At 33.1% G+C, this 13359-nt stretch overlaps 3 protein-coding genes and 1 long non-coding RNA gene across 5 annotated transcripts; 1 reads left to right on the top strand and 3 right to left on the bottom strand.

Moving 5' to 3' along the window:
• Positions 1–1412: 1412 nt before the first annotated feature.
• LOC107368301 (uncharacterized) lies at positions 1413–2786 on the bottom strand. Its single transcript, XM_015936109.3, has 3 exons — positions 2608–2786; positions 1905–2339; positions 1413–1830 (listed from the first exon to the last, which is right to left on the bottom strand). The coding sequence occupies exons 1-3, from the start codon at positions 2656–2658 to the stop codon at positions 1711–1713; spliced, it is 606 nt and encodes a 201-aa protein (XP_015791595.3). The 5' UTR covers positions 2659–2786; the 3' UTR covers positions 1413–1710.
• A 398-nt stretch (positions 2787–3184) lies between these two features.
• Positions 3185–4338, top strand: LOC107368303 (uncharacterized). Its single transcript, XR_001570130.3, has 2 exons — positions 3185–3380; positions 3624–4338. It is a non-coding gene; the product is annotated as an uncharacterized LOC107368303 (long non-coding RNA).
• LOC149094323 (uncharacterized) lies at positions 4309–5995 on the bottom strand. 2 transcript variants are annotated; one of them, XM_089266272.1, is made up of 2 exons: positions 5727–5995; positions 4309–5539 (listed from the first exon to the last, which is right to left on the bottom strand). In XM_089266272.1, the coding sequence occupies exon 2, from the start codon at positions 5484–5486 to the stop codon at positions 4521–4523; it is 966 nt and encodes a 321-aa protein (XP_089122398.1). In that variant the 5' UTR covers positions 5487–5539; positions 5727–5995; the 3' UTR covers positions 4309–4520. The 2 variants fall into 2 exon arrangements, with proteins under 2 accessions (XP_089122398.1, XP_089122399.1); XM_089266273.1 differs by having other exon boundaries at positions 4309–5518.
• LOC107368299 (putative metabotropic glutamate receptor mgl-1) lies at positions 5860–11788 on the bottom strand. Its single transcript, XM_089266271.1, has 2 exons — positions 10912–11788; positions 5860–9747 (listed from the first exon to the last, which is right to left on the bottom strand). The coding sequence occupies exons 1-2, from the start codon at positions 11291–11293 to the stop codon at positions 6638–6640; spliced, it is 3492 nt and encodes a 1163-aa protein (XP_089122397.1). The 5' UTR covers positions 11294–11788; the 3' UTR covers positions 5860–6637.
• Positions 11789–13359: the final 1571 nt, after the last annotated feature.

Below are 13359 nucleotides of genomic sequence, written 5' to 3'. Positions count from 1 at the left end.
ACCTTGTGTGAACTTTTAAATTGTTTTCATTTTACAAATGTGAATCAAAATTGACTTCAAATTTGATTGTCTTGGTTACTTGAATCACGTAGAAACGTGCAATCAACTACAATCAACCATGATGATTAAGTTCCTAATGTTAATAACCTGTAATACATAGCATTGTGTTTTATTGTAAATTTTAAGCAAAATTTTTGTTTTTTGAGACTTTAGCACTTCTTCAAACCTAAAATAAACTTGACTTAAATAAAGTTTTTAATTAATTTTCTTTTTCTTATTGCATTCGTTTTAATTTTAAATATTTGTTAAACTGTAAGCCAACAATCAGATGATTGTAAGTGTAAATACATGTATGATGTAAAATAAGAGCCATTATTGTATCAAAATTGTAATGTTTACGTTTCATATCTCAACAGTTTTGTTTTTACAAGGACTAACCCAATGAAAACCCAATTCTTGGCTTTGGGAACCCAAAAATTTCACTTTATTGGTTCAACTCATAAATTTTAAACGCTAATTTTCCGGGTTAACTCTTTCTCTTTGAACCAATAATCTATTCATTATGTTGATTAATGGTCCATGTAGTTAGATGGTTAGATTGTGTTGAATTTTGCTTTCCTAAAACAGTTTCTTTTAACTTGGTTAACTGTTAAACATTGTTAAAGGAAAACATTTCGCTATAAATTTTACCATTATTTTGGGTTAATTTCTGCTAATTTTGACTCCACTTTTGCCTCATGATTAACATATTCTGTAAGTTCATTAACCTTGTAAATAAAGCAAAGCATCTGATTTTATGTTTACTTTCAATCGTCATCGGTTAACAAGGTTCAACTTGATTCCTCACTGGGAAAGCTTTCAATGACAACTGATAATCTTTGTTACTTAACAGCAGATGATTGTTAAGATGCTTAAAGATTCAAATGGTAGCTGCAATGCATTTGAAGGGCCTTTTTCAAGCATTAATGTCTGTAAATCAAAATGGATCACAAAGGTTTATTCACTAATCAAAACTAATCAAATCAACATCTTACTAAAAGTAACTGAATAATGTTACACTTAAAATTACTAAATACAGTAGTTAAGTAGTTAAATAGTCAACTTTACTTCAGTTTAATCAACAGCAAACTTGTATTTTGTTCAAGTCTCCGGTCAGATAAATGAACTAGCTCAGTGCAGTTTGTGATGAATTAAATTGTTAAATTCTGGTTTCAGTTAATTAAATTGGTTTAAATTCACCTGTTTCTAGTGAAAACCTTTGACCCGAATTGATTTATCTTTTATAGTCATGGACCAGATTAGTTGCTTATGAGGCCCCTGAATCTTATTAACTTATTAATCATATTATTATTAATGGGCCTGACAGTCAATAAGCACTGTTTAGGGTCAGTTTTTATTTTGAGGTTGTAGTGTTTTTGATTATTTGAACATTTATTAGCATCATTTGTACTTTTTTGATTCAGGGTGATTATTGAAAGTAGATTTAAAATACGCTGGTTTTCTGATCAATAATCCTGGAGATCGTAGTGGAAATGGACTGACTTATAGTCAGAATGGTAGATTGGACGGGAATTGAATTAATTTGAGGTGATTGATGAGTTGATAAATACAGAAGGCATCTTTTTAAATGCCGAATTAAAGAAAGGCGATTCGATGAAATTTTCTTGTAGAAAAATCTTGTTGATTCTTTAAATTATTGAAGAAATTTCGTCAATGTCCAGTACCATTGGTCTTCGAGACAGACGCTTCCCCTTGGGTCGACGATTCAGCAGCGAGTTTCAAAGCATTGGCAAATGATAGTAGAAATTCTTGACGTTCGTTTTGTAACTCCTTTTGGATAAAAGAAAAATTAGGAATTAGATGTTGAGAAAAGTTAGCTAAGGTGTAAGAGAGGGAAAACAAACCTGTCTCTGTTGTTTGATGATTCTTTTTAGTGAATCTGGTCCAATTTCCCCAAAGCCATTGGTATAATCTGAGGAATTGATGTTAAAACTGCCAACTAGATTTGATAGAGAAGTTAATGAGTCAAGTCGGTCCTCTAAAGCAGCAAATCTTTCATTCATATTCCGACTTAATGCGTCGATGGAAGATTGAACACGGGAGTTTGGTGTGAAGTGTTTGGGTGCTTTTTTAAAGAGGCTAAACATATGTTTAAACACATTTTTACGAGCTCGTTTGGCTTTGCTCGTTACTGATGAAATTTCTTGTTGTGTTTTGTTTGAGCTTGACGTTGAAGTAGTGGAAGATGCGTACGAAGATATTCCAGAATAATTGGCATGTCGGTGAAGTGGGGGTGTGGATGGGAGCGTACAATCATCAGAGTCTACAAACACTCTTATCTACTTGTTGGAAAAAGTTCAAAAGAAAAAAGTTAGAACAGTTGTGAGATAGAAGTTACAAACGTTTTAGATTTTGGAAAATATTGGGCACAATTTTTTGCAATTCTCTACACAAGCTACCAGCGAAAGAAAGTACTTATGAGAATTTAATCAAATTAAATCACATAAAAACATCATTTAACGATTACAAGAAAGTTGAGTCAACAACCGGCGAGAACATAAAAATGAGTTTAGAGTTAAAGATACAACTTTGAAAAACAATTCTTACCTTATTCTCCTCACGCAAAATTCTTAGTTTTCTTTTAACAGGGATGTCCATGATTTCAATTGAATGAAAAGCTAAAAGTAATATAAAAATAATTAATTTGCGAACATAACAAAATTGAAAACAAAAACAAATTGACAAACAAAACAAGGAAAAACAAAAGGTCGCTCCAAAGATTGTTTTGATTGGGTAAAAAGTAACTTTTTAAAAGGTAGCCAACGGATTGGACTAGGCTTTTGGTTACCAGGTAACTAGTAAACTTGGGGGGATATTCAAGTTAAAAACTGGCTCAATGCGACAAGTTTTGTGCTCATTATGACCACAAAAATAAGTTTTCAAAACATAATCACAGTCCAAATGAGCAAAATTAATTGTCGCCACGTAAATAGTTTAAGAAAGTCTCAAAAGAGGGCGATACCTTAAGCGTCAATTGTGATTCACAATTTTGTGATAACTCAAGAATGTATCCGAAGGATGGATGGAGGATGATTTTAACCATAGTAATAATCAATTTACCGATAAAATATAAACTTTTCTTTGCTTGGCGTTTTATCAAGGTGATTCTTAGACATTCTGTTTCTTTACTGTCCAAAAATGAACAATCAATTATACTGAAGATAATTTAAATTTTAAATTAAGTTTCTTCCAAAAGTCAACTTATTGAATCATGTTATGCGAGTTCAATAGGTGTCACTGTAGACCATGTGAGAAAAGTTTTTCCCGTTAATTATTTACATTGATTTTCCAATCGCATTAGGATTTATTTTTTAATTAAAGTAAGTTGAATTGTTTTATTTATTAACCTTTTAACATTTTTATTATTCTACCTCAGTTTTAACTGAAACTTTTGCCCAACTGTGTTGCTCAGTCGAAACCTCCAACTGAAGATACAATAATTGCTATATGTGTTTACAAAAGATTGTTTCTTATGCCATGAATTACATGTAATCAACTGAGACAATTATTAATCAATGAGAAGATTAATATCTTTTTTCTTCCCTCTGTTTCGTCTACACAAGGCTCCGGTGCTCCATTTTGGTGTTTCAATGTGTATTCATAGATGAAAGCAGATAAAATCAAGACAAACCTTAAAGTAGAGATAGCACTAAATGGAACATTTTATGGATTAAAAGCTTGTTAAAACCAAGGAAACTAATAAGCAAATGATGTCAGATGTGTTGAAACAAGATTTCTTATTGCTGCTCATCCTTTTGATTGTCTATTGTATCATTCTGCTGATCCTGTTTCTAATTAAAGTAAAACGAGCTCGAGCCATGAGAGGAGTTTACTCACCATCAGCTTATGAACAATATCAAGTCACCATACCTTACATCATCCGACCACCTCCAATCGAGCGACTCATCTAATTGACATCAACATAATGAAATAATTTCTTGACGATGGATCACGTCCATAAAATCACCTTCTTAACCACATGATATTTATACTTCAATTGTTTTTCTTCGCCCCAAAAGGATCGGATATTTCATCCGAACACACACCGACTTGCATTTAAGTTCATTTTGTTTCTGCCTTACCTTATTATTTTTTATTGTAAATTGTTGTCCAGAAAAGGTAATCCTAGTAACCAAAGAGTAGTTACTCTTTGAACCCAACTGTTTTGTTTATATTAACCACTGTAAATGTTACCCAGGCTAGTCTATATCAAGTTACTAATATTGTGTTAATTTTGTATTCCGTTGATTTTTAAATATACATATATTTATTTGTTCACCATCGTTTAGTTAACATAATCAAAAGGTAAAGAGGATTAAAGAAATAATCAAAGTGAAAAAATGAAATGAAAAAAACAAATGATCATGTTGACATTAAGAACAAGAGGAAATAATTACGTGAAGGAATACATTAAATAAATGAAAGTGAAATAATCAATTATAAAAGGCAACAACATATGATTACTTGAAGTGTTTGGGTGCTTTTTTAAGAAGGCTAAACATTTGTTTAACCACAGCTTTACGAGCTCGTTTGGCTTTGCTCGTTACCGATGAAATTACTTGTTGTGTTTTGTTTGAGCTTGAGGTTGAAGTAGTGGAAGCTGTGTACGAAGATATTCCAGAATAATTGGCATGTCGGTAAAGTTGGGTTGAATGCTTGGTCACAAGGCTCATTTGGTCATCTCTCTTACCAGCCAAGGGATCAGTCAAATTGATTAGAATTGCTTTCGTTTGAATCTCTAGTTTATCTTTAATCAATTGATCGTTATCCAAAGTATTTGTAATATTGTGTCCAAGATCAGATTGTTCACTTAACAGACCAACAGTCTCCTCATTATAGTCATTTGAAACTGGACCAGAATCAACCGTATCCTCTCCAATCTCTTCGTCTAAACCATGGGTACTTGATAAATCAGTTTTGTCATCAAGATCACTTGTATTGTCAGTCAAAGTCAATTCCGCTGTATTTTTACTAATTAGTTGGTCAACATTTAACTGTTGTTGACTTGATGTGGCCACTAGTGAATCGTCCAGAGAGGTTACATTAGTGCTTTTAGATTCACAGTCAGAGTCAGATTCCTGGTTGTGAACCTTTTCCTCTGTCCACTCAGGTCTTTGCAACTCGATGTACTCTTCTTCCTCAGCAAGGTTAACCAAGGTTTCACCAGCTTCACCTTCATCCTCTTGACCTTTATCATCTTCATATTCCTGGACATTTTCGTCTTCCTCGGTTTCCTCGACATCTTCATTAGAAACGTCCTCATTCTTAATCATTAGATCATGATCATGGAGACAACATGAATGATATACTTTGCACAGTTCCACATCGCTTGGATTCAAAGCAGCTTCAGCTTCATCTTGGATCAAAATCATTGAGTCAGATAAATCAGTTTCAACAAAATTCTTGTTCATTTCAACTGAATCCATTATAAATTGCTTGAAATAATATTAACTTTACACTGAAAATAAAATCAGAGTCACTGTAATAAAACAAGAGTAAGTAATTAGGTATTTAAATAGGAAAACTAAAAAGCAATGTTTAAATTTTATTATCTTTTCTTTAGGAATACTTGACTTAAATTGGTTCAACAATGAATTAAATAGGCTTAACTAACAATCAATGGTCAATTAGAATCCATTTAATTATCATTCAACTGATTTACAAACCTTGAGTTTGATTGTTAAAATATATGGGAAAAAATATCCTCTTTAGTCGTCTAATGGATTCAAACAAAATGGTAAAGATGTTGTTGATTAAGAAGGAGATGAAATATTTTCACGGCAAAAAAAGATCATTTGATTAGCAAATTAATTACATTTATTTAATAGTAAAATTTGTTGATTATTTACACACAAGTTAAACAAATTATAAATATAAAAAAAGGTTAATAATGGGAAGATGAAGGGAAGAAGTCAATTAACTGTCTTTGATAATTACAATTTTGTAAAGTTGACTATTTACAAAATGTAAAAGCAATAGAGGTGAAGAGTTGGTAGACAATCAAATTGTGATCATTGATTGGAGACAAGAAAAGTTGATCAATAAATTGATTCACCAATAGTAAAGGGTAAAAATTAAAATGGTTAAACATTTGAATTTTTAAAAATACAGTCGTTTTGCACAATTTAAATTCATTTCTTGCTCATTCAACAGCAATTTATAAACAATAAAATCAACTGTTTTTGCAACAGTTTATCAATGTTTCTAAATGATTTCACTAACCATCTTAATGTGGAATCAAGAGATTTCAGTTGATTGTCTTTAATCAAATCTCTTAGTATTTTGGTTGCACTTTGTGTCCCTACCATTGAATTGCCAGAAATATTCTTGGTCAAGTGTTCAACTGTTGAGTAAAATTAATTACAATATGTAAGATACTCAGATAATTGAGATTTCAAGAGGAACAAGAAGCATAAAATTAAAACGCTTTTTCATATTTAAAATTGACTTAGATAACAATTGAGCTGCAACTTGTTCCTTACATCTGATTGAAAGGTTAACTTGATTAACTATTCATCAAATGATCTTGGCGACACTGATTTAAAGTGTCTGCTTGTGTTGATCGTCATCTGTTGTTTCATGATTTAGCAAAGTAGTGATATTGTTGTTGTAAGGAATTGGATCCTTCATAGACTTCCATGGGATATAAATCTTCCGCTTGAACCTGAATAGATCCTGATGTTGATGCACATGAAGAGGCTGCATCATCAAGGGTTACATCTCCTTTTGAGTTACCTCTAGAGGAAGGTAAAAAAGTTGAACTAGTTAATGTTGATGATCCTTTAGATTCGTGATCTTCACTTAATGATCGACGTAATAATGTTGATCCAGATGATGAGGTTATGCCTCTTGAAAGATTAACTTGAGATGTTGGTGAGGGTGATTTAACTGAAGCTAATCCTGATAATGTTGCCGGTATAGTTGTTGCAACAATAGATGTTGATGAAGTGGATGAAGAGGAGGAGGAAGACGGAGATGATGAGGGTGAAGATGCTTGTGATGAACCATTAATTAAACTTTGGCCAAACAATGAGATTGAAAGCTTTTGAGCTTTAGGAAGAGTTCCATAGTAACTGCCAGCTAAAGATGATGATGAGTGAATCACTCGTGAGGAAGAGTTACGAGCGGGTTTAAGGTTTGAATTCATGTTGCCCACTTCACCAAGTCGCGATTTACTCAGTTCACTGAGGTATGAAGATATTTTACGAACATAAAGACAGACTAAAAGGATTGTTGCACAGGCCAAATTGGCAACTACAATGGTTAAGTTGCCATTAACTGTGGCTAGTTGTGGTGAATATGTAACTACAGCAGCCCAAAGTGACCATACAACGGCAATTAAAAGGCACGAGATGGCAATCCATCTTGACTCTCTTGCTGAAGCTGATAAAGATGAAGCTGAGGGTGTTGATGAGGTGTATGAACTGGCTGAACATGGTGATGATGTTACTACAACAGTTGAACCGTGCGGCGAGGTTGATTGAGTCCAGGAAAGGAGAGCAAAAAGTATGTTGATTGATCCAAGAATTAAAATATAAACTAGAGAGACAATTGATTCAGTTTGAATCAACGATTGTGATGGAGGCCAAGTACATGCTTGGTGTTTAACGTTAGGCTGAGGCGGTATAAAGATGAGCCAGATAAGTGTCACAATTACTTGAAGACTCAGCAGGAAAACGGAGACGAGCAGTAAACGGGAAGGTGTTGTTAGCCTAAGTTTCTCAATTCCAGTTTCTCGAAGAGCTTTCAGCCTCCAAATGTTCATTGTTTTAACAAGAAGAGCCGAAAGAACCATTGTATAAGCTAATGACATTCCAAGTCGACGAATAAGACAAACTGTGAATGAAATTGGACTTAAGTAGACAAAGTTAACTCCGTACATAGCCACAAGACCGAATAGAGTGAAATAGCCTAAAACGGTGGTTCCTAGTGAGATTGGGAAAACAAGGATGAAGTAAAAGCCAGAAACGATGATAAGGATAACACCAAGAGCTGAAGCAATGGCTAGAGTTAGATGCCAAGGACCACTTAATTGAATTGTTTCTAATTTAGTTTCCCATGAAAACCCTGATCCAGGAGGAATAAAATGAATTGTATCAGTTGTTGATGGTTGAGTTACTTTCAAATCGGTGGATGGAGACGCTGATTTTTGATGTCCATATTTCCAGGAATAAGTACATCTAGCTAGACACTCTTGATCGCGCAGTGAAGTCAATCCTGATCCAATAGGGTTGAATGATGATGATAACGGTTGATCTGATCGTTTTTCAAAGGTCCAAGAATTGGTGACTGGAATTGATGAAAGCTCCGAAGCTGAAGAAACGATTGGTGGCTCATTTCTGCTTAAACCGATATCCCTGGATCCACTATGATGACCATCAATTATCCTCGACTGACGGACTTTGAGACATCTTTCACAACCTGTAGGTGGACATGGAGATGGTCGGTATGATACGGAACCATCAATCAATTGAGATGAACCTTTAGCAGAATCATATGAAATCATGTGCTGGTAAGTAATTGAGTTTGCTGATGAAGACCCAGAACCAGAAAATGAGGCAAAGGGTGAAGTTGAACGACCATTATTGAATGTTAATTTGGTTAAAGCAAGTTGAATGCCTTCCTCTGTTACACCACTCACTGAACCTCTCAATCTGTTGTCAACTATTCTTGTCCGAGATCCTGACCCTTCATCTAATCGTAACTCCATAAAATCAGCTTCAAACTCTTTACGAGTTAACTTGACCAAATCAGGACACAATCCAGGTTGACCTGAACATCGGTTGAACCAAGCTTCTCGAAGAGATTGACCAATAACGAATAACAATTGAATCACAGGTAAAACTTGAGTGGTTCGCCAAAGTATATCAACATTGTTTCGTCCTAAATCTTTTTTAACCAACTGCTCATTCAAGGTTGCTTTATACTCATCAAACCATGGCGATGATTCAGATGAGAAAGAGTTGGTCAAAGCTGATGACCAAGCTGATTCAAATGAGTCAATAATTCCAGGAAAAGGTGATAAGGTGAAGAAAGAAACTGAAGAGTTAACAAAAGGAGCCAACAATTTAGGGTCAGGAGGAGTTGAGAACAGCCATTGGTGTCGATTGATGGCACTGATCCGTTCAGACATGACCTCAATTAGTCGACTCACAGACAGATCGGATCCTAGTATTATAATGGGAACATCTTCAGAAACCATGGAAAGGACCGAGCGAAGGACAGCGATGTAAGCCACTGAATCAGATGATTTTGTTGAATCATTGTAAGGTTCGCCGTCAATTAACTTGGGCAATGTTTGAACCATAGTTAAACAGAAGCGATCTTTTAACGATGATTGGCCCAGCAATTTAATAACTTGAAGAGAGTATTCATCAGAGGAATGAATAATTGCAATTTGGGTCCATTTCAAGTCAGTTACAATCAATGACAATGTTTTAGCAATCACTTCAGGTGTAACCAAAGATTCACTGGTCAAATGGTTTATCGGTAAATGATAGTGACGAGCTAAGGCCATTAATCGAGGCTCCTTGGTAACTCCAAACATATCAATCAATGTTAATGAACCCAAATCGATTGGTGAATTGTCCTCACAATCATCTGATCCTCGCTCCAAAACGGAATATATTTTGGTTAAATAATTGATTCCCAGATCTTTATGGTTACAAGTATCATATACTCTCATACCTGAATGTGAAGCAAAAAAGACAATTAGTTTTCATGAATGTTGATTCAAATTTAGAACCTTAATTGTGTTGATTTTTTTCAATCGACTATTAACTGTTTTCCCATATTTGCCAAGTTTATTGGCTTTTTCAACGTTGTAATTGATCAAGATTGGAATAAATGTTTTTTTCCCGTAAATTTGATGATAAATTGCTCAAAAAATCAATCAGTTTTTTTCCTTTATTTAATGGAATTACAAATTGCGTTAAAAGAGTGAGAAATTTTTCAAATTAGTTAAATTTTTAAATGAAGTTTAAATTGGAAACTTCAATCTGAATCTCACTTTTTAAAGACATTTTGTAAATATTTGAATTGATCATGTAAAGGATAATGTCTTAATTAAAATAGACTGATTATTTAATCATAACTGATTGAATAATAGCAATTATTAGAGTATTAAATATTAAAGTTGCTGAATCAATTGAAAGGTGTCAAGGTTGAGGAAATTGAAATATCATATTAATCTTACAAATCAAAGGTTTTATGAATTGCTGTTGATGATTACTTGATAGTTAAATCATAATAATCAACTGGTTATGTTATTACAGGGTTTGGTCAATTAACTTTAGTTTTCATTTTATTCTCGATTTTGTTCATATCATAGTCGATGATTGATTCAATGATTGATTTAGTTGCCTGATTAAGTTCATTTTGTCCATTCATAATGCATAATATTGGTCAAAATGGGAGAAATGATTGGCATATATAATATCACAGTTAATAAATAACCTTAGTTTGATTTATTGTAAGAATCAATAAAAATTTAGCAATGGAACGAACAATTTGACCTTAACATTGCTTTCTGATGATAAATAGCGAAGCTAATTGTTAACAATTGAAAGTCTACTTATAAGTATTAATATACCTCAGATTATGTTCAAAATGCTCAAATTTCGGAACATTATTGAACACAATTTAACATGAAAAGGTTAAAAATATTTTGTTGTTTAATTGTTTAACTTTGATTGACTTGAAAATTTTGAAGCATTTTTATAATAATTTGTGTTTAGTATCACAATTTGAATGGAAAAATTGTAAATTGAATTTAATTAAGCTTGATAACTTGTTATTGCTTGATCATAGTCTATTGTAAAAGCGAAACAGATCATTTAAAAGTGTATTTACCTAATTTAACTCCGGGAATCAACGATTGATTTACTTTCTTTCCATTGATGTAACCATTGTCTTGATTAATTGTACTGATTATCCATCGAAGAGCTTGAAATATGATTAGTCCTTTTCGTGAAATCGGTCCACAACCGTAAATACCTCGTTGACTTGATGAGTGAACCGAGAGAAGTGCATTCAAATAGATATCGGCGTCATTTTCAATCACAGCAATAGGCTCAGGCCTGGAGTATGGTTTACACTCATCCATTGGATAAGATCCATAATCACTGTCTAAATTTCCATTTATCCTGTTGATTGGTATTAATCCGATAAGTGAAATTAATAAAGTTAACCACAATATCCTCATGGTAGGTTGTATGGAATCAACTGTCTCCATAATGGATGCACATATGGATGAAGAAAATTGTTGATGAAATGAAAACAAAAGAAAAATTTGAATTCAAAAACAACAATCAATGATGAATTGTTTAATTCATTGTATTCATCAATAGCTTGAGAAATCAATAATTAAACAATTAGTACGATGATGCACAATTAAGTGAAAAAACGTTATGATACACGATATTTGAAGTAGTCCTGAAGAAGACTTGAAAAGGTGTTTCAACAAAATGAAAGGTTTCAAGTAGTCAAATCATTTGAGATGAGTTAGCCGTTAATTAAAGCATGTTGATGATCAAAACAAATTATAATTAACTGAGTAAATCACAAAAATAAAGTTGTGTTTATCAGCAAAGTTTAGTTGTTTAAACGGAATGGAAAGTTAACTTGGTTGGTGTAAAGAGATCAGTGAGACTGGTAAAGCAAGCCAGTGTTCAGTTAGACTGGAGAGAGTGAGATCCAAGAGAGTTGTTTGGTAGCATTTAAGTGAGACAATGATGATGAAGATGATGATTATGATGAAAACGAGAAAAAAAGAGAAGATGAAAATGAGAAAAGAAAAGAAAAAGATCGTGGTCAGTGTCAGTAAATGGGAACAACGATGAGGTCAACGTAAAGATTGAAACAAAAGGCTTTACTTTCCTAGCGATAACCAAGTCATATTGTAACTATTGTATTTTACAAATCTTTTCATCATTATCATCATCTCTTCTTTTTTTTGCTATCATATTATTTATCATCATAATCAGCATCATCCTCCAACCTAAATAATTAACTGCTGTCCATTCATTTGAATACCAATTTACTTTGCAGCCACCAACAACAATATCATCATTAAATGCTGACCATCCTTAACCATTCAGAAGATGCAATTTTTTGCAAGATTTAATCCACTTTCACAACTTTCAGGATAACAGCAAATGGTTGATTTAATTGGACCTTTTTTAGACACCATTCAATTATTTATTGTTTCACGTTAACAGCATCTTTTGTTTTTCCACTCAGCTAATTATAAAATTGATTCTCAGTGCCAATCTTTCACTTTGACATTGTTACAAGGTTTCAATTGTTGCGATCCATCTTTGATTCCAATATTGATTGTAATTTTGATTGTTTAGCAAAACATGGTTGATCCAATGGATGATTATTGACAATAATGAGTATTTGAACAGCCATCAGCCAGAAAGTTGAATGGCAATCAGCAAAAAAAAGAGTGAATTTTGATGGTTATGGTAATTTGTTTTAATTAGGATTCAGCGATAAAAGTTGAAACTACTGATTAAGAGTTGTAAATGAAAGCGTGACAACTTAACCTTACTAATTTAATCAGTAGCAAAGAGGGAAATCAGTTAATCACAGTTAGGTTTGCCTTGATTTTCCAGTTTTAACCTTTCTCTTGAGAATCCAATCTGAAAAATGTTTTCCAACATTAACTTTGAGACTTCAGTATTGCCACTTGATAACAATTGAGCACGGATTGAGTTTATTTACAGGATCATAGTTGACTTATGAGTGAATCGTTTTTTTCCTTTTCAAATTTGGAATAAAATCATTCCTTCATTCGCAATTAATATTGATGATGTTGATGAATTTCATGAGTAAATTTTCCTATTTGGTTGGTGTGACATCAACAAAAAAGGACAAGATTTGTCTTCACTTTTCCCTGAGAATCATCTCAACCTAAACCTTTACTTTTACACATTAATATTACATCAGGATAATCATTTGAATAACGGCAAATTGAGTGTGAACCGGTAACATGACAGTAATAAGGTTTATCAACACCTTAAAGTTTAATGCACAATTGACAAGATCCAGTAAATCAGCAAACCAACGAGATTTAAGAGTCACCATTAAATGTTGAAGACTCGGAAGCTTCAATTGTCAATCACATTTGAAAGGAACGTCTGTTGTCCTGTATAATTATGATGGTCCTGTTTTGTCCGGTAACAAGTTATCAGTCTAATATACAATTGAAGTTTGATGACAATTTGCACAAATGATGTTAATTAGATGGAAGAGTTGGTTATGAAGAGGCAAATAAGTGAAAAACAAGTTGACCAA

The sequence above is a fragment of the Tetranychus urticae genome, chromosome 1, assembly GCF_039701765.1.
Source record: "Tetranychus urticae isolate SD_2017Ah chromosome 1, NJAU_TeUrti_SD_1.0, whole genome shotgun sequence".
NCBI lineage: Eukaryota > Metazoa > Arthropoda > Arachnida > Trombidiformes > Tetranychidae > Tetranychus > Tetranychus urticae.
Note: the sequence above shows the minus strand (reverse complement) of the source record. Positions and strands in the feature narration are given on the sequence as shown.

Excerpts from the sequence above, each read along its gene's own strand:
- LOC107368301 (XM_015936109.3), bottom strand. The coding sequence starts at position 2,658 with ATGGACATCCCTGTTAAAAGAAAACTAAGAATTTTGCGTGAGGAGAAT. Across the intron at positions 2,340-2,607 it reads TTTTGCGTGAGGAGAATAAG|ATAAGAGTGTTTGTAGACTC; the intron begins GTAAGAATTGTT and ends TCCAACAAGTAG. Across the intron at positions 1,831-1,904 it reads TCATCAAACAACAGAGACAG|GAGTTACAAAACGAACGTCA; the intron begins GTTTGTTTTCCC and ends TTTATCCAAAAG.
- LOC149094323 (XM_089266272.1), bottom strand. The coding sequence starts at position 5,486 with ATGGATTCAGTTGAAATGAACAAGAATTTTGTTGAAACTGATTTATCT.
- LOC107368299 (XM_089266271.1), bottom strand. The coding sequence starts at position 11,293 with ATGGAGACAGTTGATTCCATACAACCTACCATGAGGATATTGTGGTTA. Across the intron at positions 9,748-10,911 it reads GATTCCCGGAGTTAAATTAG|GTATGAGAGTATATGATACT; the intron begins GTAAATACACTT and ends CTTCACATTCAG.